The 24,207-nt window shown below is 39.4% G+C and overlaps 1 protein-coding gene across 9 annotated transcripts in view; it reads right to left on the bottom strand.

Moving 5' to 3' along the window:
- Positions 1 to 24,207, bottom strand: part of LOC103465353 (inositol 1,4,5-trisphosphate receptor type 1-like) — an 87,214-nt gene that overhangs the window by 36,529 nt on the left and 26,478 nt on the right. For 3 of the 9 annotated variants that reach the window (XM_017304785.1, XM_017304776.1, XM_017304779.1), the window contains 30 exons: positions 22,372 to 22,471; positions 22,024 to 22,184; positions 21,781 to 21,922; positions 21,473 to 21,631; positions 20,583 to 20,755; positions 20,316 to 20,435; positions 19,335 to 19,529; positions 19,001 to 19,252; positions 18,742 to 18,883; positions 18,126 to 18,279; positions 17,850 to 18,040; positions 17,633 to 17,765; positions 17,497 to 17,551; positions 17,253 to 17,418; positions 16,488 to 16,661; positions 16,334 to 16,405; positions 16,086 to 16,223; positions 15,876 to 16,001; positions 15,581 to 15,781; positions 14,782 to 15,033; positions 14,572 to 14,697; positions 14,364 to 14,492; positions 13,659 to 13,685; positions 12,594 to 12,714; positions 12,308 to 12,501; positions 12,080 to 12,228; positions 11,882 to 11,993; positions 10,700 to 10,735; positions 2,681 to 2,728; positions 158 to 290 (listed from right to left, as the gene is read on the bottom strand). In XM_017304785.1, the coding sequence (XP_017160274.1) occupies positions 158 to 290; positions 2,681 to 2,728; positions 10,700 to 10,735; positions 11,882 to 11,993; positions 12,080 to 12,228; positions 12,308 to 12,501; positions 12,594 to 12,714; positions 13,659 to 13,685; positions 14,364 to 14,492; positions 14,572 to 14,697; positions 14,782 to 15,033; positions 15,581 to 15,781; positions 15,876 to 16,001; positions 16,086 to 16,223; positions 16,334 to 16,405; positions 16,488 to 16,661; positions 17,253 to 17,418; positions 17,497 to 17,551; positions 17,633 to 17,765; positions 17,850 to 18,040; positions 18,126 to 18,279; positions 18,742 to 18,883; positions 19,001 to 19,252; positions 19,335 to 19,529; positions 20,316 to 20,435; positions 20,583 to 20,755; positions 21,473 to 21,631; positions 21,781 to 21,922; positions 22,024 to 22,184; positions 22,372 to 22,471 (4,181 nt within the window). The remainder of the gene's footprint in view (positions 1 to 157; positions 291 to 2,680; positions 2,729 to 10,699; positions 10,736 to 11,881; positions 11,994 to 12,079; positions 12,229 to 12,307; positions 12,502 to 12,593; positions 12,715 to 13,658; positions 13,686 to 14,363; positions 14,493 to 14,571; positions 14,698 to 14,781; positions 15,034 to 15,580; positions 15,782 to 15,875; positions 16,002 to 16,085; positions 16,224 to 16,333; positions 16,406 to 16,487; positions 16,662 to 17,252; positions 17,419 to 17,496; positions 17,552 to 17,632; positions 17,766 to 17,849; positions 18,041 to 18,125; positions 18,280 to 18,741; positions 18,884 to 19,000; positions 19,253 to 19,334; positions 19,530 to 20,315; positions 20,436 to 20,582; positions 20,756 to 21,472; positions 21,632 to 21,780; positions 21,923 to 22,023; positions 22,185 to 22,371; positions 22,472 to 24,207) is intronic. The other 6 variants (XM_017304777.1, XM_017304780.1, XM_017304783.1 and 3 more) reach the window with 4 other exon arrangements.

The following is a 24,207-nucleotide window of genomic DNA, read 5'->3' as shown; positions in this document are numbered from 1 at the left end:
TCACATCAGTATCGGGTCAGTTAAAGATGTTGCAACCAGTGTTCTCACAACCTTTTTTTTGCAAGCTGGGAAAAAAAATAAAATAAAATAAAAGACACAGCAAAAAGATTTTACATTAAATGTTATGTTCAAGGCTGGAAATGAGCAAAACGGTCACCTGATTGACTCCTTCCCGGTCCTACCGGACTGAGCGGGCCATTGCCAAATGACGTCAGACTGTCCCTCCGCCCACTGCTCCGATGAAAGTTTCCATAGTAACGGCTCACCAGAATCTGTCTGAGCGCCTCGCCCTAAAAGTGGAAAAGAAAGGGCAGGATGTAATGGTGTGACGTCAGCGACTGGGGAGAGAAGGGAGATTATATAACACGAGTAATATATTCAGAAAAAAAACCTTGGAGAATATCTCAGACTGCCAACATGTTGGTAGCTTCCGAGACAGACAGGTCAAGGTAATCCTTGGTGTTTGCACACAAGTGCCACTGGACATGATTTTGGGTTTCGCCAATGCGACACCACAAGAATCAACAAGTCCAGCTCTCTTTAATTAAAGCACCAAAGAGCCTTTTCACCTTCTAACAATCATAACCAAACCCTGTAGCAGAGGTTCCTCCATGAGTGATTGTAAATATTTAAAACTTTCCCCCTGTCATAGTTCATCATGAAGTTTACATCATGTGTCTCCCATGCAACTGTTGTTTGTCATTGCTACAGTGACCCCATGCAATGACAATGGGAGGTCCTGGTTTTCACTCAGGCAGACCCGAGGGCAGCCCTCCCACACCGTGACTCATCCGCTGTCGAGCAGTCAGCGGCACGACTCTGCCGTTGCCGTAGCAACCGCAGCCCGTCGTTACCTGAAAGACCTCCCATGGGATAAAGTGAAGGAAATGAAAGAGTCTGTGATGCATGTGTTTGTGTGCGATTATGTGCAAATTATCGTGAGCTGTGGGTGGTCCTTGAAAGACGGCAGCGAAATTATATAAACTCTGCTGCCGGCGTCATGCTCTGGGGGTCACGATTACTTTTTGTAGGTGGTGTGAAGAACTCGTTTTTTTATTGGCAGTAGGCTATTCAGAAAGCGTGTATGTGCATAACGTTTATTTCCTGATAAGGTTTTAAATGATTTTTCTCCACTCTAAAGTCCTCAGGCGTGACTTTCCAACACGGACTTAAAAGTTAATCTCAAAAGTGTACACACCCCTAAAAAAAGGCCAGGATTATATGATGTAAATGGAGAGATTATGATGAGTCATTTACAGACTATTCCCATCTTTAATTCAAAATTTGTCTTGTGTGTCTTCACTAATTAAGATGCATTTTGTTAAGAATACAAAATAGCCTGATTGCATAATCGTGCAGGAAGTTTTACTAATAACATATTGAAGTCTTGAGATCACACCTGTTGTTAATTTCAGTGAAAATTAACAAACAAGACATAAAGCAGCCCTTTGTCAGTAGAATTTTCCTGACATTTGCATAAGTGTATTTCATTTTCTTCATAAACCAGGTAACAGCAAGTGTTTCTTAGCGCACTCCAGTATTTTATCGCTCACAAGTGGAGATGCTGTACAGCTGTGAGTCTTCAGAAATAAAGCCAGTAGTGTGGGATGACAGGAAGCGTCGGTGACTCATCATTGACGCAGTTCATGTTGAACGACTCTCCATACCACTAACAATATTTATGGACGAATTCAAGGTAGTGATTGATTTGAAGTGCTTCAAATTTCAACTATGCACCTCCTTCTCTTTGGAAATTATGTCTGATTCTTGTTTTTTCTACCGAATTGTACGCCAGCTGGCAGCACAATCCACATGACATCCTTACATCATTGCCTTCCAGGAGGGGGGCTGAGGTCAGAACCCCTCTGTTACAGCCCTGACAGCACAAGCAGTCACAGACTCTTGTGTTGGCTTCACTGGTTGAGGGAGTGATGCAATGTTTTACTGTTTGTCTATGAGTGCAAAAGTGTAAACAATTCTCAAAACAATATGTGTGACAAACTCTGCATATTGACATTAAGTAAAAGGTGCTTTTTACAGAGTATTAGTTTAGATGTTTTCAAAAACACAGACATTACAACACCCTTTTTATTATTAACCTAACAGATTTGGGGTTTTTTTCATTAAAGATTAAGTTTGGAAATGATTTGTCACTCACTTGTTTTTTTACAGCACAGAAACCTGGCGCATAAACACAGATGTGTAAACTTTTGAGATCCAAAATCTCAAATTGATGAACCAAACGCACATGACTCAGGGATTATCACCAACCGAAAACAGGATGTTGGTACTTCGATACGGTGTCATTTCTGAACGTTTTAAAGGCCAAACAATTGTGTCATAAAACTGGAGTGAAAGAGTCACCGATTTGTCAACGTGCTTCACTTTCAAAAATGGGAACAAAACAATGTAAAACGATAAAGACAATTTTTTTAGTCAGTAAATAATCTTGACATCAAAATCATGGAATTTTATTTGCAATGTTCCTGTCTAAGAGTGTAGTAAACTGATAATATAGATTTCACAGCTAATTTACTGTTTCACATGCATGTAATTAAAGTGATACTACTAAGATAAATGTAATACTTTTAAACCTTCATGTGAAGAAGGGTAACCACTAGTCACTATTCGTCTCTATTAAAGATGTTAGTTAAGCTGCCATGCTGGTGTAAGTACCTACCCTTCTCTGGTCTGCCAACAGTTTCGGAGGCACGTTCTGATCCAGCTTCTGTATGCATTGAGTGGTTCAAGCATTGTAACACAAATACAGAGTTAATATTCATGCGGCACAGACACAACATTTCTCAGATTAATTACTACACAGTGCGCCTACCGGCTGTCACAAGTGGCCATGCAAAGATCTGCTGAGTACGCATTGCCATGCTTTTACAGCTAGATCAGAAACCAGGAAACGGCAAACATTCGAAACTATGAAAGGCGAGGTATTTATTGGATGCAAGATGCCCAATTAAACTATTTAATAAGGAAATGGTTAACCACATCTTTAGCTTGTTGAAATCAAGCCTCAGTTTCGGCCTAACATGGCAGTACGCACAGAATTAAATATACAAATGTAGGATCACAGGTTGACATGCTGAAAACAAAATATGAAGATGGAATGTGGAATAATATATGAAGATGAAAACAGGACAGGGTGAACCATCAATGGGAAAAGGTTAGTCCCAATTCCAAAACAAATACTAACAGAGACAGTTGAGACAAAATCATGCACGTTTGGACAAACTCATCACTTCCACCATTTGACCTCACATGCATGCTTGTAGATTCTTCGAGGAGAACAATAATGAAAGCATTCAAAGAACGTACAGACTCCACACAGAAGGTTAACCAGGAAAAACAAGTACTTAGATCTTGGCTTTCAGAAATATTTGTGCTGTCGTGTAAAGTATGTTCCCTAAAGAGAAAAGCAGTTTACAGCCATTTTGTCTTCCTCACTGGTTTCACATTCAAAGAACCTGAGTTTTGTTTTTCTTTTATTAAAGAATTTAACTCTTGTCATTAGCAAACATTAATCTTCCTGTCAGATTTTTAGATATATCTATTTTTTTTATTACACACCCGATATCCCACTTATCAGCTACATATAATAATTCATTTTGAACTCATGAAAGAAATAGTATGGATGATTAGTTAGTAATTTTCATCACAAAGCTCCTAAGTTAAAGTACTAATCAATGGAAAACAAGAATATGTAGATATCATTAAAAGATAATTCAATGACAAAATTTGCTATTGTACAAATGCATTTTTGGAGAGTATTTTGTTTTTTACTTAATTAACTTTGTCTTATATTAGTTAGTTACCTTAGTCTATATTTGCCACATTTGCTTATTTTTTTACACTTTATCTTATCTTTTAAAGTGCTATTTCTTTAGATTTATATGATTAATCCTCCCTTTTAGGAGCATCTCATTTATTTTTTAAGTATCTTATTTTGCTTGAGGTAATTTATCTTGATTTACATTAGTTTACTTTTAGCTTATTTTAGCTCATTAAGTTCACCAAATTCGATCTAATTCATATTATCTAATTTGCATAATTATAGCATTAAGACTAAATGCTTAATTAAGGCTTGGTGAAAAATTCACATCTTAAAAGTTTAAAAAAATATAACTTCATCATTTCATTGTTCATCACAAATAATAAAAAAAACATTATTGTTTTTAACTTTGAGGTTGCTTGTACAGACATACTGAAGCTACACAATTTAGCTAGTCCAAGAGACCTATAAACTACTTTTAAGGCTACAGAATTTATAATTAATGACAACAAAACAGATTATCACATAATCCAGCAGCTCAATTATATTTTGAAGACATGCAGAGTAATCATTTTAATTTACAGATTATATTCTGGGTGAAACTGCTACTTTGTCAAAGTTAGCATTGTTTTCTTGTCTTTTCTGTCTTCAGTGTTTTTACCACTCATTACTAAAGGCAGGCATTTTACCAAAATGTCAAATTCATCTTTTACAATTCAAGAACACAGCATCAACTGAGCAGAAACTGAAATCACACAGCAACTGTTAGGTAAGGTCATACATGAGTAATCAGAAAGTTAAGAAGTTTTGGTATGAGCCACGTTTCAGGGAATGTGCACAAACATCACATTTCAGAAGCATCAAATTAAGAGAATTTAGAGTTTTCTCATTTTAATTTTCCTCGCTTGCTCACCTGAAGACCGGTAACTTAGATTAAATATCATTTTAGCATATCCATATACCTGTATATTTATTGTACACCCACATGTCACTTGTAAAAGATGCTGCTTCTTATGCATTGTTATGTAAAATGCCGCATTAGGGGAGGCTAGAGAGGTGAGGGTAGAGGCAATGGGTGATTGGGTTAGAGTTACATAATCACGCCAAAAGAAACCAGGCCACGAAACCAATGACACAGAGCTGCTTACAGGGGCCATCTGTCACCAAAACACGGGATTATCACTGATGAAAGACAAAAAAAATGCAGAAGAGTCACAGCAGAAGAGTCACAGAAGCCCAGTGTCCATGCTCTGACTAGATGGTGTCAGGGCCGCAATGTTTTGTAGGTTTTAGTGTTTACACCAAAGAGTCTTTGCACTGATAATTTCACTACACTAAGAACAGAAATGCAAGCAAAATGAAAGTGCAAGTATACAAAACACAACTGCAGTCAATATGTTAAGATGCGATAAGAGAGTCAAACCCAGCAAACATCACACAGCTGCTAAATTGTTCCAAAATCTAAAGTAATCCTAGTTACTCTCTCATTGGACATGTCCTAGCTTGACATTTGGTTACATTAATAAATATTATCCTCTAAAAGGTCTCAGAATCTTAAAGCATAGTGTCAGGACTGCCGTCACAATCCTTTTAACATTGCAGTTTGCGTGTAGTACAACGGTGAACTGCAAAAGCAGTCGTAAGCATACAACCACAAAGTTAGAAACTCTTCGAATTAATTAGTTTATAAACATTTGAAATGATAATCTGAGTATGATGCTGCAACTCCTCTAGTCGTGTATGTTTCTACGCTGCAAGTGTTGTTAAGACATTTGGCTGAACTGTTTTGCTCTGAGAAGCCCAGAGAAAAAGAAGAAGATATAATTAAGCTTTTGTTTTTAAATAAAGCATTGTTTTGTGGTACTACAATTATTCAAGAAAGAACCTCAAAAATGGAACTTGTCATTATGCTGGTGAATTAGACGAAATTATAACCAGAAGGGAACTCAGACAGCACAGTAATCCAACCCCAGACAGAAGACAGACAATTGTGCTTGCAAAAACATTTGTCTACACAGCCAACTAACATTTATTCACTTCCACTAAAGTTCAAAATAATAAAACTTAAACCTCAAAAACATCCTGTTTTTTTTTTGTTTTTTTTTTTAGAGTTTATGCAACCATAACTGTTTTCAGTGTTGCTGCAATGTGATGTGACGCTTTTTAAAAATAGGTAGTAGTTACAAGATGGATTTTGTTGGCTCGTCTGTGTGGGTGGGGGCGCTAACGCAGACAGAGACAGAGCGAGAAAATGATAGTGAAGCAGGTGTAAAAGGCATTGAGGGAAACACGGAACATGCTCACATTAGGGCTTTTGAAGATATAAAATGCAAATGATGGCAATTTGAATTCTACACTATTATATTAATTTTGCTGGAATTTACCTCGGCTGACCATCAGTGTATCATGCAGTCTGACAATAAAATCAAACAAAGCTTTCTGTATTTTAGGTCAGTCAGGATTTCCAAAAATGTTTTATTTGTCAGATGCCAGAATAACTATGGCGATATCGTTTAACTTTCTTTAAATCTGTAAGTGTTCATAAATTGCAGTAATATCTGTAAAAGTTGCCTTTAAACTGTAAGACTTGGGTCAAACATTTTGGGTTTTCTTCCATGAGTTTCCAACAATAGTTTGCTAGAATATTGACCAATTCCTACTGGAGTAACTGAGTCACTCCTAAACACACTTTTGTAACAAATTTGTTTGCATGGTTACAGTCATTGTCCGTTTGGAAGACCCATCTGTGACCATTCCTTAACTTCCTGGCTGATTTCTTTAGATGTTGCTTCAATATCTCCTTTCATCTTTCGTTAGGATGCCATTTTATGCAGAGCAAAACTCCCTCCTGTAGCAAAGCACCCACAAAACATGATGCTATCTCACTTATACTTTGCAGTTGGGATGTTGTTCTCAGTCCTGCAAGCTTTCTCCTCTTTCCTGCAAATGTAACAATGGTCATTGTGGCAAAATGCAGTAATTTTAGTTTAATCTGACCAAAAGAATAATATTTTTTTCCTTTAGTTCATCTGTGAGCTGAAATAAGGCTTTTTATGTTGCTTTTTGAGAAATGGCTGAGTGGTCTTTTAGCCCATCGTCATTATCATCTGGTCTCTGCTAGAGCTTTACCAAATTGTTTAAAGTTGCAGTAATCTTTTAATAAACCCCTGAATTTACAGAAAGTAACAAAAACTCCTGTTATTATAGCATTTAGCAAATAAAAACTTTTGGTAATTCTGTGAATTTCTAAGTATCTGGTTTCAACTATAGTTCACAACCTACTACAATTTTCTGTGTATAAACTAACACACAGAATTTGACTAAAGCTTATCTAAAAAAATACAGACTTGCATTAAATTAATCAATTTAAGACTCTGCACATGTTCCAGTGAATGACGGCAAAATGAGACGTTGCACTGATGAAGAAAGTCAAACTTACACACAAATAACTGAAGCACACAGATCAGCTTTCAGCTGTTATTGCTCAAACAACACAAAGTTCGCACAAAAGAAAGCTTAAAAACTAATCAGTGAGCACCAGCTCTTTTAGAATCCAGAAGTTTATTATTAAGTCCTAAAGGAACAAGTTCAACGTAACCAGATCTTTAACACTGAGGACACAGAGTGCCATAGTTCAGCAGCAAAGATAAGGAGCTGATACACTATAATTTCTTACCAATCTATGGACATTATCTCTGTGTGACCACATCAAACTGCAGAGCAACATGTGGATCACAGCCGATATATGCAGCTAATCAACCCGGGCTTGACCACAAACACCACAGGGCAACCTCTCACAGCTCCCACATCCGCTGCAGCTAGTGAATTTTACTGAACTGGAATCTCCCCACGGCAAACCCCTGAGCAGTCTCACACCTTTCAGTTCCACTCTAGAGGAAACAAACGAGCGCACGCACACATTAACACGAAGAGCGCCTTCCACTTTGTTTCTTCTGAAAGTGCAAAAATAAACATATCTCTGCATCTCCGCAGCGTGAGACTGAGTCATCTTTAAAGCGGGGATCAATGACGCAAAGAACTGGGGTTTACCACTCTTTTTGCTTGTTTTATGCGTATAAAAACAGCGGCTAAATTAAAAGACCGCGGTCTCTCGTTTTCATTTCAGCTGACCTACTTTGTCGAACCAGAGTTGTAAAAATTTTTTTGTCCTGACCAGAGAGGCTGCGGCCCAGCTGCGAGCGTGCATGAGGGTAAATTTACTGGCTGGATGAATATAAAAAAAATAAAAATAAAGCCAACAATGAACAACGTGAGGCATGAAATGGATCAGAAATAGTTGCTGTTAACATAAAAGGCCTGCACAATTACTTTGGGAGCAACAAAGCCATGTGAGGAGGGCATCTTGAGAGGAAGAACGAGTCCTGAGTCCTTCTGGTTCTTGCGTAACTCAGAGAGCAGCAAGTCTAACTGCTAATCGCCTCACTGACATTTAGCAGCGGTGTGGGACACACGAAAACAAGGTCAAAAATACATCTACAGTACGAGGTAGAAAATAATGACTGAATCATTTGTTGCCAGGCAGGGCCTAATTACAGTGCCTCCCAAAAGTATTTACACCCCCTTGTTTCCCACATTGTCATGTTACAAAGACAGATGGGATGTTACAACTATAATGTTTAATCTGGTTTTTATTTTATTTTATATGATCACACAACACAAAGTAATGCGTAATTGTGAAGTGCCAAAAATGACAGAAGTCTGGTATGCCTTTGTATTCAACTCTATATTAGTCTGACACCCAAAAATAAAATCCATTACAACCAATTGAACTCCAATTGAACTGCTTCGTGATGGCATTAGAGGTTAGAGAGCATTTAGGCAAGGATAAAGTTGTAGAAGCAGTTACGGTTTAAAACAACGTCCCAATGTCTGAACCTCTCGGCGGACACTGTTCGATCAGTCACCCAAAGAGGGAAACGCTACCCGACTGCTGTTTACTTAAACCGGAAGGCCTGGTGACTCAGAATTAATCAAATACGTAGGAGTACTCTGAAGCATCTGTAGAGATAGACAGCTCAGGTTTAACTTTGAGTCATGCACTCTTCAAATCTATTTTTTACAGAGAGGATAATGAAAAAGAGTTATTGAAAGGAAAGCCATATGAAAACACATGGACATCCCTAAGGCACCATGCCTTAGGGATGTTTACCTCAGAGAAGCCAGTCAGAGTTGATAAAAAAAGGTGGATTAACAAATTTGAGCTGAACAAAAGATTTTGCAGTCCAAGACAAAAGAAAAGCATGCAAACACCTCACACACCCCACACCTAAAAGATCAGCAGGGGAGACAAAAGCTAAGTATGCATTTTCATATCACACCCACAGAAACATTCACAGCCAACTTAATTAGGTTTAGACAAAGTAGGTGTTGTTGAAACGGCATGAAGAAGGGTGTGAATGGAAGCGAAGTAGTATTTCAGGTAGTTCGAAAACTGTGTTAGAGAGATGTATTGGGGGCAAAAGGGCAAAACAGAATAAGGGGGGTTTAGCTCATTGAGAGGTAAAGTGTTGTCTTACATCACATTGAGTTTTCTTCTAAGGACAATGAATGCAACGCTTGACAGGAAAGACTCCTGCAAACACTTCTCTATCCCACCCCTAACCCTGCCTTTATATACACAGGTGTGCACACACTTGCACACATACAACAAGTGGGTAAACAGCTCCTCCACACTTTTATTGGCAATTACTGTTGAAGGTCGCACATCAGCGGCGGGGCTGAGTTCCAGGAAAAAAAAAAAAAAAAAAAAGCCTGGTTCTTATGTAACCTCAGCCCAGAGTTGGCAGACACCCAGGAATCGTGCAGCTTGCAGGAAAGGGAAACTAGGACACAGCCTCAATGACTGCAACAGTCCCTCACATTCATTACTTTCAGGCATACATATGTGCACAGTCACAGTGCCCCCTGCTGGCGCCGTAAGTGGATAAAGAGGAAACGCCACACACACACACGCACACACACACACACGCACGCACGCGCGCGCGCGCACGCACACACACACACACACACACACAGATGGGATGTTGGTAAAACCGCCTTTTTAGAGGATAAAAATGGGATATGGTTTCTGTGGTTTTACTTTCTCTCCTGTAGTTTCTGCAGGAACAGGCGTCAGGTTATGTGATGACGTGCAAATGCAAATTGTAAAAAATGCAAAACCAGGCAAAAGTATTCACAACCCTTGGATTTTTCCACACTTAAGTAGGATTTTTTTGTGAGCGCAAAATTGTGCATAGATGCAAAGTGGAAGAAAACTGAAGAAAAACGAAAAAGTTTTCTATGAATAAAATTCCAGTGTGCAAAGTGCTTTTGTATTTGACCCAGAAGGGAGAGTGTCAGAGAACAACGTGAATAAAAAGCTCCGTCTGTTCTGGAGAAGAGAAAAAGGAGAAGTGTCGCAGGGCGGAAGTATTTTAACAGAAAATATGTTAAAACTGGTTTAAAACTCTCTTGATTATGTTTTAAATTGACTTACCTTTGAAACCTAAGCACCAAGTATCACAAATTGCATTTCCATAATATGATAAACAATTTCAGACACATCAGCCGTCAGTGTGAAAACAGTGAACAGACACATATGCACCTCTGCCACCTGGCCCAGCTAAACAGAGCTCCACCTCAGTGTTTGTAATAACCCAGCTTTACTGAGCAACACACACATCAGCCACAACACACACCTAACACCTCCAGCACACAGTTCTTTTTTTCTTTTTTTTGGTAAAGGCTGCAGCAGGTGTCAATACCAGAGCTGCTCTGCCCCATATTTGCTACCATCTGTGCCCAGAGAACCACCACTAACAACAGTGCAGCTACAGAACAGCTGAAGATGTTGCACAGACACAACAGACAGAGGCTCAGGGGGAACAGGGGCAGGACTTAAAGAAAAAGAATGACAACCTTAGGCATTTCCATCTCATCATCAAAGGCCCTGAGCTGAAAGAGAACAGAAGGTTTAAAGAGTTATATAACAATGCAGGAAAGAGGAAGTTTGCACTGAGGGCAATAATACAGCATGGCGTGCTTGTTAGGTGAGCTAAGGGTTGCTGAAAAGATCCAGAAGCTCACAGAGGTTTGGAGGGTTTTCTAAGTGGACATTAACTAAAAGAAGTCACTTCTTTTCATATTATTAACTGCTTAAGAGAAATGTGATGAAATATGTTTGTGTTCCTTAATCCATTCCATAATTCAATTGTATGAAGGTGTCACGCCACAGTTTGCTGCCTCATATTGCCGCTTCCGTGCAAAGCCCTGTGGAAGAAATGGTCTCTTTCATGTCTCTTTCATGTGAGTCTGCAGAGAAACCTTGGGCCCAAGAAATAAACTTAAGTTGGAAGAAAATCAAATCATCATTTATTATCACCATAAAGTGTGAAAAACTAAAGAATTATGTCAACAATAAAAACTGACATTGTCTTCCAATATTAAAGCCTCAAACAGGAAGACCTTGAAAAATACACAACACTTAAAGCTGTATCTATAGACTGATCAGGCATAACATTATGACCACTGCCTGTCAAAGCAAAGGAACCTTCTGTTATCTCATTCAGCATCGTGTCACTTCCTTCTCCTGACATGATGAGCGGAGAAATAGACAACTTAAGGGGCCATTTAGTGTAATATGAACACATAATAATCAAACTGATGTGATGTGTTTTGTTAGCTTTATGCCAGCAAATAATTTGCATTGCAAAAAACTGATCATGTTACCGACTTCTGATACGAAGTTTGTCAAACCAGTTTAGCCAAGTTTCTGTCATGATAATCAAACATCGACAGTAATTGTGTTGAAGCACAAGCAATGAAATATGCAGGATATAGGCTCTTGAGGACTGGAGTCGGACAACCTTGACTTATTATTTGCACCCATGAGAGTCATGCCACAGTAAAGCTGCAGAGACATTTGTGTATCCAGTGCTTTGTCAGAGACAGTTGTTGTGATGGAAAATAGGGAACCGAATAAATGCAAGGTGAATGGTCATAATTTGGAGAGGACCATCAGTGTATAAATAATCTAAAGTAGATGGTGAGTAATAAGGTTTATGATTGCAAACCATTTTACTTCAGAGAAGAGCATGTTACCTTCTCTCCATAACCTCGGTCCTTTGTCATCATTTCTCGAAGCGTTTGCAGAACTTTGATGCACAGTTTCTCTTCATTTTCTTCCAACAGTTGTTTGGTATGTTTGATCAGCCTGCACACACACACACATCAGATATAAGGTCTCAGCAGCACTTTACAAATCATGTTATAAATCACAAAGCTGACTGCACTGCTTACTTGCATATAAACCCTCCGCTCTCACACTTTTTGCGTGAGTCGGTGTTCTCAGGGAAGAGCAGCTCAGGCCGATGCAGCACATCCACCAGGACGGACAGCTCAGCCTGGACGAGTGGACGCAGGCGGTCCTCAAGAGCCGATACAATGTCCTACAAAAGAGACAAGCGCATGTCCTTAATGTCTGTCCTTAACTGGTGTGAGTTAAATTCAAACATCCCCAGATGTTACCTGCAGCCTCTCAATAATATTCCTGTAGTCCCTCGACACAGTCACCACCGATTCTCTGCGAGCCGACAGGTGCGAGTTGCGAACAGAGAGCCTCCAGCTAATGGCGGTCCTCTGCACGATGTTGTTGGATCTCACAAACAGGTTGTTGACCTGGTTGTCCAGGTCCACTGGGATGGCTATGGCTCTGCTTTTGGCTGGTCGGTACAGAGAAATGCATTTTATGTCTGCTACCAGTTGTGCATTCAAATAATTTAAGGTAAGCCTCGAAAAAGAGAGAAAATCTCACCAACGTCAGAGAGCACCTTGATGCAGGTTTCAACAGAGCCCTTCTGGCCTGAGCCCAACCAGTAGCAATGGTAGACTCTGAAGACCGCCTGCAACAGCTGCACAAAGACAGGCTGTCTGGTCTGAAAGGAAAACACCAGAGAATACAAAAAAACAGCTCAGTGTCTTCATGTCCTTTTTAATGACCTTGTCTGGAGCAAAAGAAATAGATCCCCATCAACATAAAAGTCTCCCACGTTTCCTCGTGTACAGTGGTTCCCAAACATTTCAACTTCTGAAGTAATTACAACAAAAACAGCCAAATGATACACCAATACATTGGCTTTAAACCAGAATCAGTGATTTTATAAAAAAAAATAATTATATGAAGACAATAAAAACATTTTTTTAAAAAACAGAAAAGCAGATTTGAAAAGTGTGTTTATTACCTGCCTAAATGTTATTTTCAAAATATACCTTTAATCTGATAAAGAAAAAAAAAGCCTCCTTGAAACACATTCTAATTTAGCGAATATGACTAGTATTTGTAGATTTTTTTGTGAGGAAGGGAAAGATTTATGCAGAAGACAGTTCAAACATCAATCTAACCCTAAAACAGAGCTTTATTGTGCTTATTAAAGAAATCTGTAGCAGGTGGCCAGAGCTTTGCAAAATCGGTGATTGGAAATTATCTACAAAATCTCTGATCGGTGATGCTATTATTTCCTCTCAAAAGAAATCAGAGTTTATTTTCAAATGATTTCTTGAGATCCTCTCCAAGTTTGGGAACCACTGCTTCATTGCACCAACAGTGTTTTAATATCCAACACCCCTTTTCAAAAGTCAATAAGCAAGAGTGAGAGAAGTTATGGTTAGGTCGGCATGCTGACACAGTTTGAAGTAAATTTATTTTCCTGGACACACACGAATCCCACAGCAGACACTTATTCATATTTCACCCAGTGAGAGTAAAGCTGTACTGTACTTCACAAAACCAATTAATGACAAGGAAAATATTTTTTGTTTTGCATCCCACAAAAAAGTTTTGCACTTTTCGTTATTTCCCTGCTAAAGAAATTTACTATACCTGCAAACTTTTCTTCAGACGTGTATCCTGTAGCAAAGGTAAACAATTCATGAAGAAGCAAACAAAAAATAAACTAAGGGGGAAAAAAATAAATAAATAAGGTTCTGTGGACACACAAGGCATCCCACAGACTGGAGGGCCAATTTATTAAAATAGAATATGGAAGTAAAAAAAAAAACATCATCAATTAAAGCAGAAAAGTTTTCAAACTATTTCATCTGCGAAAGACCTTGGAACCAGGTGCAACTTGCCACCATTCACTGTGGGTCTCAAGTGTAAGTCAGACAGTCAGGCAGGCAGTCAAAAAGGTGCTCTGGCCTGACTTTCTTCAATAGCAACATCAAGATTATTTAACCAGATTTCTTATTGAGTTTGGAACACACTGCATTTGGAGAACTAAATGAACATATATTTGCAAAGCAGAGTATCGCAAGCATAAGTTTTTTTAAATTTTTTTAATCAATAATCAATGTTTTAGTGACAGTTTAAAGTTTCAACTAAAATACAAATTTGATTAGCCTTCCTCTGATCCATGTATGGTAACCCGAGTCTACGACTCTAAATGGCTTCCTAAAAAAATGAAATTTAAAACCAAGTATATGGTACTTTAATCATCTTAAATACCTATTTATTTAAATATTTTCTCTGCAGTGTGACATTTTCTGAACAGGTGTGGTGTTGGAGTAGCCAGTGCAACTTGATTACCTGCAGGCTTGTACTCTGGTCAGAGAAAGGAGAACTGAAGAAAGTAGTTACGATGCTCATAACCGTCTCAGTCACGTAGCGCTCCAGAACGTTGTCTGCATGCTTACGGTCGCTCGTATTGTTGCACACCTGAACACCCATTTCAATGTTTAAGTGACACATAATTTAATTCTTATTTTCTACGTAAAGAAGGCGTATTGCTCCTTACTCTGCAAATGTCAACCAGAAAGTTATCAAAGAGCTTCCACATGTGGTTGGAGGTATAGATCTCCTTCATTTCCACCTCGGTGTCCACATAGCAGTGGTTCAGAAAGTTGATGTATGCAATCTTGATCTGAAGGATTACAGCAAGGAAACAAAATTAGTGAGAAAACATGTTTCCAAATACATCCCAAATGCAACTTGCTACTCCCGTCACCTCAGGGATGCAGTCGTCATGGGTTACGACCCGCACTATGTCGTCCAGCGGTAACAGGGAGTTGCACTTTATCTCAGTGTAGACGTTCTTGCCCTCAGTGCAGACGGCCAACAGCTCCACCAGGTGTATGTGGTACCTGAGCGGGCTGTTCTCATCCATCCGATCTCGCTCCGACCGCATCATGCCGACCAAAGTCTGGAAGGAGGCCCGATCGTTGTAGAAGACCAGAACATCTTCTCCTGCATTCACCAGCTGTTTGAGAAACATAGCATAATACCAAAAGAAAAACAGTGACATACAGAACTTTGCAAATGTATCCCTGCCTGTTTATTTCCACAATTTCTCATGTCACGTAATGTGACAGGCCAACAAGGATTAGTGAATCACTTAAGTGTTAAAATAATTTGTAGTTTTCAAAATGGGGTTTGCATTTCACCCTGGGGTCAATACTTCACAGAAACAATAGCCGTTTAGGGCATGTCTCCACAACCCTTGCCCACTTAGAAAAATTTTTGCTAGAAATAAATATTGCCCATTCTGCTTCACAAAATTGTGCAAACTCAATCAGACTGAATTGAGAACATCAGTTTTGGATTGTTTGTGTATTTAAATTTGACTTAACAGGGTCATTGCAACAAATGAACATCCTCATATTTAAAATCACCCGGACCTGATCTGCATGATGTTGGTCTCTTACAAAAACATCAACATAATTACATAAACCCAGGTTGTGTTTGTCACATGACAAAATGTGGACAAATTCAGAGAGCGAGTATTTTATTTAGAAAACAGGCACAACCTCTGCCATGACGATATCCTGACACTTTTTGATGAACTTGTTCTCCGCCTTGACGATCGTCTGTAAGAATTTGAGGTACTGCACGTTGCGGCCGTGCGTTTCGATGCAGTGGACGAAGTGCTGGACCACGCGATCGTTGATCTCGCTGCACAGCTGGAAGTTGTTCATGAAGATGTGCTGCATAGTGATGGCTTCTAAGATCTGGATGACAGGAAGCACAAAGGAGCAGTGAGTCGTAATCTAAGGTTTATATCACCGCTGTGGGTTGGAGGCCAGGTGAGGAAGGACAGCTGACCCCTGGATTGAGGAAAAGATTGATGTGTTTATGGAGCAGGGCCTGGTTCTGCTGGTTTCCTGCACAGAAGTTCTGCAGAAACTGATGGGCTAGTTTCATGTTGTCCTGCATGCGTACATCTTCCCCCTGAAAGATTAAAATAACCAAGTTATGATCACTTTTATGCACACACACACAATCAATAAATATGTAATTTGAAACTGTTTCTACCTTTTCATAAGGTATCTGCAGCAGCTCCAGAACCACAGCGTGAGCCCCCATGTTTCTTAGCAGCCTCTGCTGCTGTTTTCGGCTCTTTCTACCCGACAGACCTTCTTGGATGCACAATCTGCTGAGACGAAGCAGGACCTGTGGGGGAAGCATGACGTAGGAGGAAAACACAAGCAATATTAAACATCTGGAAAAAAATATCTTATTTATGTCGCAAATTCTTTCATTTTGGCAATAACTTTTATCACCTCTTTTATCACCCTGTAGTTTTTGCTGCTGGAGCTTTCTGCCTTCCTTGGTTTGTCTGTGGCCGCTGAGCCCTGCAGAAACCAGCATCGGGTGTTAAGGAACATGACCTTACAGTGTTTACCCTCAGTTTGCATGATGTAAAACAAAGCGCACCTTTTGAGGTTCTGGTTCAGCTGGCATTCCCTCTCCTCCATCCAAGCCCTCATCTGGTCCCTGCCTCTTGTACACCCACAGCTCAGATTTCTCAACTATAGACCGCAGCTTGTCCAGATCTTCCTTTATCTGCTTGTAATTGTCCACATCTTGGCTGGTGACCAGTAACTGCACCTGTTATCAAAGTTATGGGGATATAGAGATCATTGCAGAATCCAATAGAGGGAAATGATCCAACAAGTAATTACTGTAGAAGAAATGTGTGTTTACTGGAGGTATAAAGGCTTTATTTTTCCAGGAAGTAAATTATCTTTATTTTCCACCCATCCATCCATTTTTTTACATCCTTGTCCCTTAGTGGGGTCGGGAGGGTTGTTGGTGCCTATTTTTTCAGCTTTATCTTTATTTTATATATCTTAATGTTTTCAAAATGTGACAGTAGCTGATTTGCTCACTTTAAAAGTCCTAAAAATAAGTGTTAAACTTACAGTGTTTTTCAGAGTTTTTCCATGTTGCAAATAGGAATCTGAATCTCTTTTACGGGGATTTTATTGACTAACACAAAGTAGTGCAGTGAAGTGCAGTGGGAATAATACATGGCTGTTATCTTTTTTTTTTTTTTTTTTTACAAAAAGAAATTGAACAAATGTGGTGTGGGTTTGTTTTCCCTCCCTAAGTCAATAATCTGTGGGATCACCTTTGGTTTTGCTCTTTTGCGATATGTCTCTATGTATGGTGATAAGACATGTCCAGCAGCAGGGTCACCTGTTTGAATGCCTGTAGGACCTCCTGCCTCTGGCTGAAATGTCTGAAGAGCAGGTGCAGGGCTCTGGACACCAGTGGAGGATACTCATGCATGGTTAAGTGGAGCAAGACCCTTAAGAAGGTTCGACCGCCATGATCGTCCAAGTCGAGAGGTGTATTCTCCTCACTGTACACACAGAAAAACCATGCTTTCAGAGAAATACATCTTATTTAACTGTATGTTCTGAGCATAGTCCAACTTTACCTTCCACCAAAGATCGCCTCCGCCTGTTCCTCTATGTTTTCAAAATCCAAAGCTCCTGGATTTTTAGGAAGACATTCAAAATCAGTTTCTAGTGGACCCAACTTTGGTGTATAATGCATCTCAGGATAAACCTAACCTGGGATATTATTTGGCCCGTCTACTGATCCACTTATAGACAACTCGTTCTGGGAAGTACTCTCGTCAAACTCCCTTTTAAAGATCGACAGAAGACAGGAGATCCTGTAGTCCAGGCGGACATTCAGGATAAACTGCAGGAGAAAGGATGAAATACAATCCAGAAATACTGGCCGTGAAACACTCAGATTTCATTTCCTAAGCGATGTGTATTTCACCTGCAGGATCTCTATAATCTTGAGCTTAGTGTCCATGACCAATATGTCCTGTTTCTCAGGCTCAATCTGCGTCTTCACCGTGTCGCCATTCGAGCCGCTGTTTGTATTTATAGGAAGGAACCCGCCTCCTCTCAGTACTACTTGGGACATCAGTTCTCCTACGCCATGAATGGACCTCATCACATTACTGCCTGAAAGCACATAAACACGCAAACACAAATCAACCTCACGGCCACCGGATTCACGTCCTCAACTCGGCGCTCCGGGCTGCTCTACCTCTGCCTCCATCTCCTTTTTCCAGCTTGGTGAACGGGAGAACGGTGCTCACATGGACACAATCCAGAATAGCCAGTAGGATCTTGGTTAGTCTGAGCAGGTCGCTGAAGTTGTAGAAGCCAAAATAGATGAGATTTCTGGCCAGATTCACCACCTGAAATAAGGACAACAGGTGCAAGTTTTAAAACTAAAAGTTCAAAGTATTTTATCATAAATTTATGTAACATTTTAACACACCGTATTACATAATTGTGAAGTAGAAAAAATAAGCAGCAGATTATTTGAGATTTTTTTTTTTTACATTTACAATTCTGAAAAGTTTGACATGAAAATGTTCACTTTCGTGCCTCCCATTGCTTTCTCAAGTCACAATGCAAATCCAGATGTTTTGAAAAGGCCTCACATGTTTGTTAAAAATTATTACAGCAAACAGCATCATAAAAAACAAGTAAAACAACAGACAAGCATAATTTTCTTTGCACTTCACAGTTAGGGACTGCCAGGTGTCGGCCAAACACATAAAATATACAGAAGTATGTAGTTTAAAGGGACAAAATGTGAAAAAAGTTCAAACAAAGTGAATCCTTTTACAAGGAGCTATATGGGAAGTACTGACCTCAGAGGTGAGCTTGTTCTTTTCCTTGTCTGCAAACGGAAAGTTCTGACACACCACGTCCCTGAGGTAGTTTTCAACAAACTCCATAGTCTGCCAGAATCGCTCCTTAATATTATCTTTGGTCGTTCCATCATTGTCGTAGCTTCAAGTTAAAGAATAAACACAGCTTTAAAAAGACAACTAAATACAAACAGATTCCACACTGAAGACAAAGGACAACTGAAGTAACAAAGGATTTTGTTTGCGGTCCATTTCTCACTCGTTAATGGAGATTTTCGACGGGATCTCAGACCAAAGTCGTGCATATTTGACTGGTGTGACTTGCTCCTGTGGGTCCCGATCCACGTGCATGTGCAGCATCAGCCGACAGAAAGAGGCTCGAAGGTCAAAGGGCAAGTCCTCATCCGACATGCATCGTAAGATCAGGTCGACATCCAGCTGAACGGAAATCTTGTTGATTGCTAGATACTGGCGATCCAAGCACATCCTGGCAAACAGGTTGAGCTGATACCTGTCCAAAATGAATCAGACTAATCAGTGATTCAAACTATAAGGGTTACTCAGCCCAGCTAAGACAAGATCCAGAAATGTACCTGTAGTAACTGATCACTTCTTTATCCTCCTTCTGGCCGTCTTTGGCATCTTGGGCCATCTCCCTGACGCTCTTGCTGCGCATCTCCTTGTCGCTGTTGTTCCAGAACAACCAGACTTCCTCCTCATCCTCCTCTACCTCCACAGAGTTCTCCCCCAGTTGCGATCCCTCGATCTCAAACCTCGAGAGCACCAGTCTGACAAAAAGTTATTCAAAAAAGGAAAAATAACAGATTTATTTTTTGTATTCAATTTAATTTATGGCTTGCTAATTTTAAATAAATTAATAATCTTTGCCTGTTCACTAGTGCTCTCCGTATAAAATGTTAATGCATGCACGTTTCAGTCACTCAACATTAGCACAGACAATGATGTTTACAAATATGAATTCAATGCAAAAGATCAACTTGACATGCTAATAAGATCAAATACTTATGGTACTTTGAAAAAATATTTGTCCCCATAAAATATTCAGTTTTTTTCTCTACACTTAAGTGCTTTGGATCAAACTATATTTAAATAAGGAATCAGATATTTTATATCAAATATAATCTGAATTAATACAAACGAAAGTTGTCATGTGCTTATTTTAATTTTTACTTTAAAAAAAAAAAAAAAAGTTATCCAAAACAACCAGACTATTTGTGAAAAAGTAATTTCTGCGGCCAATTTTTGGCTTCTGAAAAGACTCAATTTTTTAACCCTATGGAAAATTTGAGGACTGAGCTTAATGGCCATTTGCTTGTCTGGAAACTGACAAATCTAAGTGAAGTATATTAATTTCTGATAAGACTGGATGAAGATTCTGTCACATAATTCCTTTAAAGTCTTGATCAAACTGTCATTTATAAATGCATCTGTATTTATTTAGAGCATTAACCAATGTTTTTTTTCCCTAATTACTGCTATGTTTGGATGGGAATAAGACCAATAAAGTTGGTCCATGAAGTAGCAACCTGAGGTGCAACAGAAAAACGTGTTACTTTGTTTCTATGAGGATGTCTGCATTGGCTGGATCCAACACTGCAGTACAAATGAGCTCCTGTGTCACAGGGATGGACTTGTTCATCGACACACACAGGTCTGACAGATAGTCCAAGAACCTGGACACAAACACAGGGATCACAAAACTCAATTGCACACCACCCTGAGGGTCAAAGAACAACTGATATATCTTATGAGTTGCTCAACAATTTAAAAAAAAAAAAAAAAAAAACACAGGTCAGATAATCAAACAAACAGTGTCACACCTGGGTTCCCGGTTTTTGCGGACCAAGCTCACAAACGTGTCGATCTCTGCAGCAGTGATGTGCTTCTCCAGTAACTTGCGGTTGTTATGGAGCAAAGCTGTGATGGTGTCCTCAGCCAGTACATCGTAGCCGATCTGTTTCTGCATGAAGCGAAACTGTTTGGCGATGTATTCCTGCAAGAAACAAAAAAGAAAAAAAAAATACATTGATTATGTGCAGATGCAACAAGGTATGTCCATAGGTTTTCATGACATGGAGCATTTAAATGAGCATGGTACATTAGCAGCTCAAACTGCAGACTGGACTGGATGTTCAGCTGCATTATATATATTTTTATTGCTTTAATGTTACTACATAACAATGACATTTTTCGGTAACACTTTATTTGAAGGGGGTGAATAAGACTGTCATGACACTTTCATAAACATGATTATAACACATGTCATGAACATGAATAAGCTTTCCTGAATATTTATGACTGTTGTCATAAAGCGTCATTCAGTAAATTATGACACTTTTAATACAAAGTTGACATTACTCAAAATGTCTTTGTTATGACAACTTGACATTAACCAATAAATCATTACTGTTTAAACTTTACCTTTAATAACATAAAGATACCTCATTTTTAAAGTGCAATCAGTAATACTTTTATAACAAATTTATATCAGTAACGATATCAGTCATAAATATTCATGAAGACTTCTTCATGTTCATGACAGGTGTTATGTCATGTTTATGACTGTGTCATGTCAGACTTATTCACCACCCTTCAAATAAAGTGTTTTTACCCATTTTTTACCCATTTTTCCTCAGAAAAACAAGCCCCTACGCCCCTCTCATATTGCAGTGGTGAGTATTAAATAATGTTCTCGGTTGACCAATTGTACCTGATTCTTGCGATAATCCTGTTGCGAGTGACGTAGGACCCTGTAACACAAGCGGCAGATGTGTCTGAAGGGGGCATGGCGCTGGTCAGCCAGCTCCTCCAGGCGCAGCATGGGCCCATCCCCGCTGTCTGTGAAAGGCGCCTGCAGCAGCTTGAAGATCTACAAGCAGGAAGGAGATTGTGATAACTGCCACCATGCAAAAAGTCCACTTTTTATCCCACTTTCATACAAAACTATAAAAATCAGAGGAGGAGAAAGAGGTCAGGGGAGTTTTACAAGAATTGCCCATTCTTCCATTATTGCATTACCTGTTTGAGAATATTCTGTTCTCTCATGAGTTTCTGTCGCTCCCTATTGGGTTTGTTCACCATAATTTCCAGAACATCCTGTCCGTTGTTGGGAATGTCCACCACAAAGAACACCAAATCCTCCAGGAGCTTTGTAACTGCCCTGAATTTATTCGTTACAAAAAAAAAAAGACACAGACACAAATTAACAACACAACCATCATCTTCAAGGAAACAACTCCACAGTGCTGCTGTGTTTTCAACCTCCTCTCGTTTTGTGTGATGGTGCCTTTTTCCAGCTTTCCTGCAATAGAGGCCAGGACTTTACTGGCATCATTGGCAAAATCAAGGTCCCTCACTTCAGCTGGGGAGACGGGCACGATGGCGAAAGCCTCTTTGTCCTCTTTATATGCAGATGTGCCAATCTTGAATCAGAAAGAAAATCCAATTTGTTTTTTACTTGTCAGAGGAAATCTGATTCGTTTTGGGGCTTAAGGGTTAAAATATAAATGCAAATTCACTATTAAATATTCCATAAACATTTCTTCAACAAAAATAAGTTTTGATGGGAAAAAAGCCAAATAAAAGTTAGAAGAGAGGTCAGTCACTTACTCGCAGCATGACAGGCTTTTCTTCTTCCTTGTCAATCGGCTGGTTAGTACTGTGAACCCACGTGTTGGTGCAGAGGTGTCGGAGGCGTACATACGAGTTTCTGAAAGGATATTTGTTTTAAATAGTTTTTTTTTTCAATTTAAAGTACACATGGTTGATTCTTTTTAAGGCTGTCTGTGTAACCAGCAACACAAAAGTTTCCCCTGACTGGCGCTCATAAACATGGAGAAACAGGCAAGAGTTTCTGTCTTAAGGTAAAAGACTTTCATTTGTGGTGGTAGAGCAGGTTAAAAATTGTGTCAAAAATTTAAATTTTAGTTTAATTTGACCAGAACCTTCTTATAATTGTTTGCTTCTGGAAAACAGCAAATATAACTTGTTATGGCTTTCTTTAAACAATGGTTTTCAAAGTCAGATTTGTGCACGGCTAGTAGTTATCATGTCGATAAATTCTACCACCTGAGCAGTGGAGCTTTGCAACTCCTCCAGAGTTACCATGCCCCTCTTAGCCGTTTCCCTGACTAACGCTCTCCTTGCCTGACCTGGTAATTAAGGTGGAAAGTTATATTGTGATATTGTCTGCAGTTGGGCCACACCCTTACCACTTCCAGATAAGGGATTAAATGTTTTAATTGGAGGATTTTAGAGTAAATACAACAAACGAACACAACACCTTTTATTATTATTATTATACAGATTATTTGTAAAATTTGTAAAAAATAATTTCTAGTTTTTTTTCCACTTGACCGTTATGCTTGTCCGGCATAACTGTTTATGTTTATCTATTATATACGATCTAAATTTTTGCCATTTCTCTAACTGTTCTAGTCAATACTGGGAGTTTGTGCTGCATTTGTTTCATAGTCATTGAACACATAAGGACTACAGCCATTAATAGCACCATGAAAGACAGACCAATATTTTTCACATTCAGGTGCCAAAATTAAAATTATCTGCATGACGAGCAGAAGGTGCATGATCTTTATCAGTCGTTAGACTGGAAAGTACCACCGCACACTCAATCCAGGCTCTATTTCAGAAACACATCGCAGTGATGTAATATACTTTGGAAGTCCCCAAACTACAACATGTCTGTTGTTTGATTTCCCAAAAAAAATGTGGCAGATAGTTACTCAGATGAATAACTTTCCAATTGGGTAAATGTCAGACCACAAAAGTTAGTAGAAGCCAACTCACAATATTTCGTACTAGAGGTGTGCCGATCGATCGGTCACCGATCATAATCGGCCGATTTTTGTGAAAAAATGCATGATCGGTGATCGGCGATCATTGGCTCTTGTTGCCGATACCGATCACCTGCATCTCATTTTGCAGCCTGCCTGTGCAGCTGGTCTCCTCTTTCCTTCACTCTGCACAAACGCACAGCAACAAATCCTAAGCGATGTGGAACTATAACGCACTGAGTGACTGGGGAAGTTTGCTGTTGCGGCGGAAAATTGAAGCACGTCAAAATGCATCAACACAACGAAGCTAATACGACATAAAAACAATGCTATACTTGACGGAGTTTGGCTACATCGAGGCTCACTGCAGTAAAAAAGACATATGGAGGATCAGATAGCAGGTAAAACAGCGCACAGCTACAAACACTCACCCGGATTAGCATGGTGGTCAGAAAGCTAAACAAATAACCTGCAAAATTATTTAAGTCTTTGAGCAGCGATGTAAGACGCTGATTCTGCTCTCGCTGTTGAACCGCTGCTACGCGTCTGTGAATATCGGTAATATTTCACAGACGGAGCGCCGCTTCTGCTCCACCTGGTAGTGACTCCCACACCGAACCTCTGCTTAAAGCTGCAGCATCTAACCTAAAAA

This window comes from Poecilia reticulata, linkage group LG5 (genome assembly GCF_000633615.1).
Source record: "Poecilia reticulata strain Guanapo linkage group LG5, Guppy_female_1.0+MT, whole genome shotgun sequence".
Lineage (NCBI taxonomy): Eukaryota > Metazoa > Chordata > Actinopteri > Cyprinodontiformes > Poeciliidae > Poecilia > Poecilia reticulata.
Note: the sequence above shows the minus strand (reverse complement) of the source record. Positions and strands in the feature narration are given on the sequence as shown.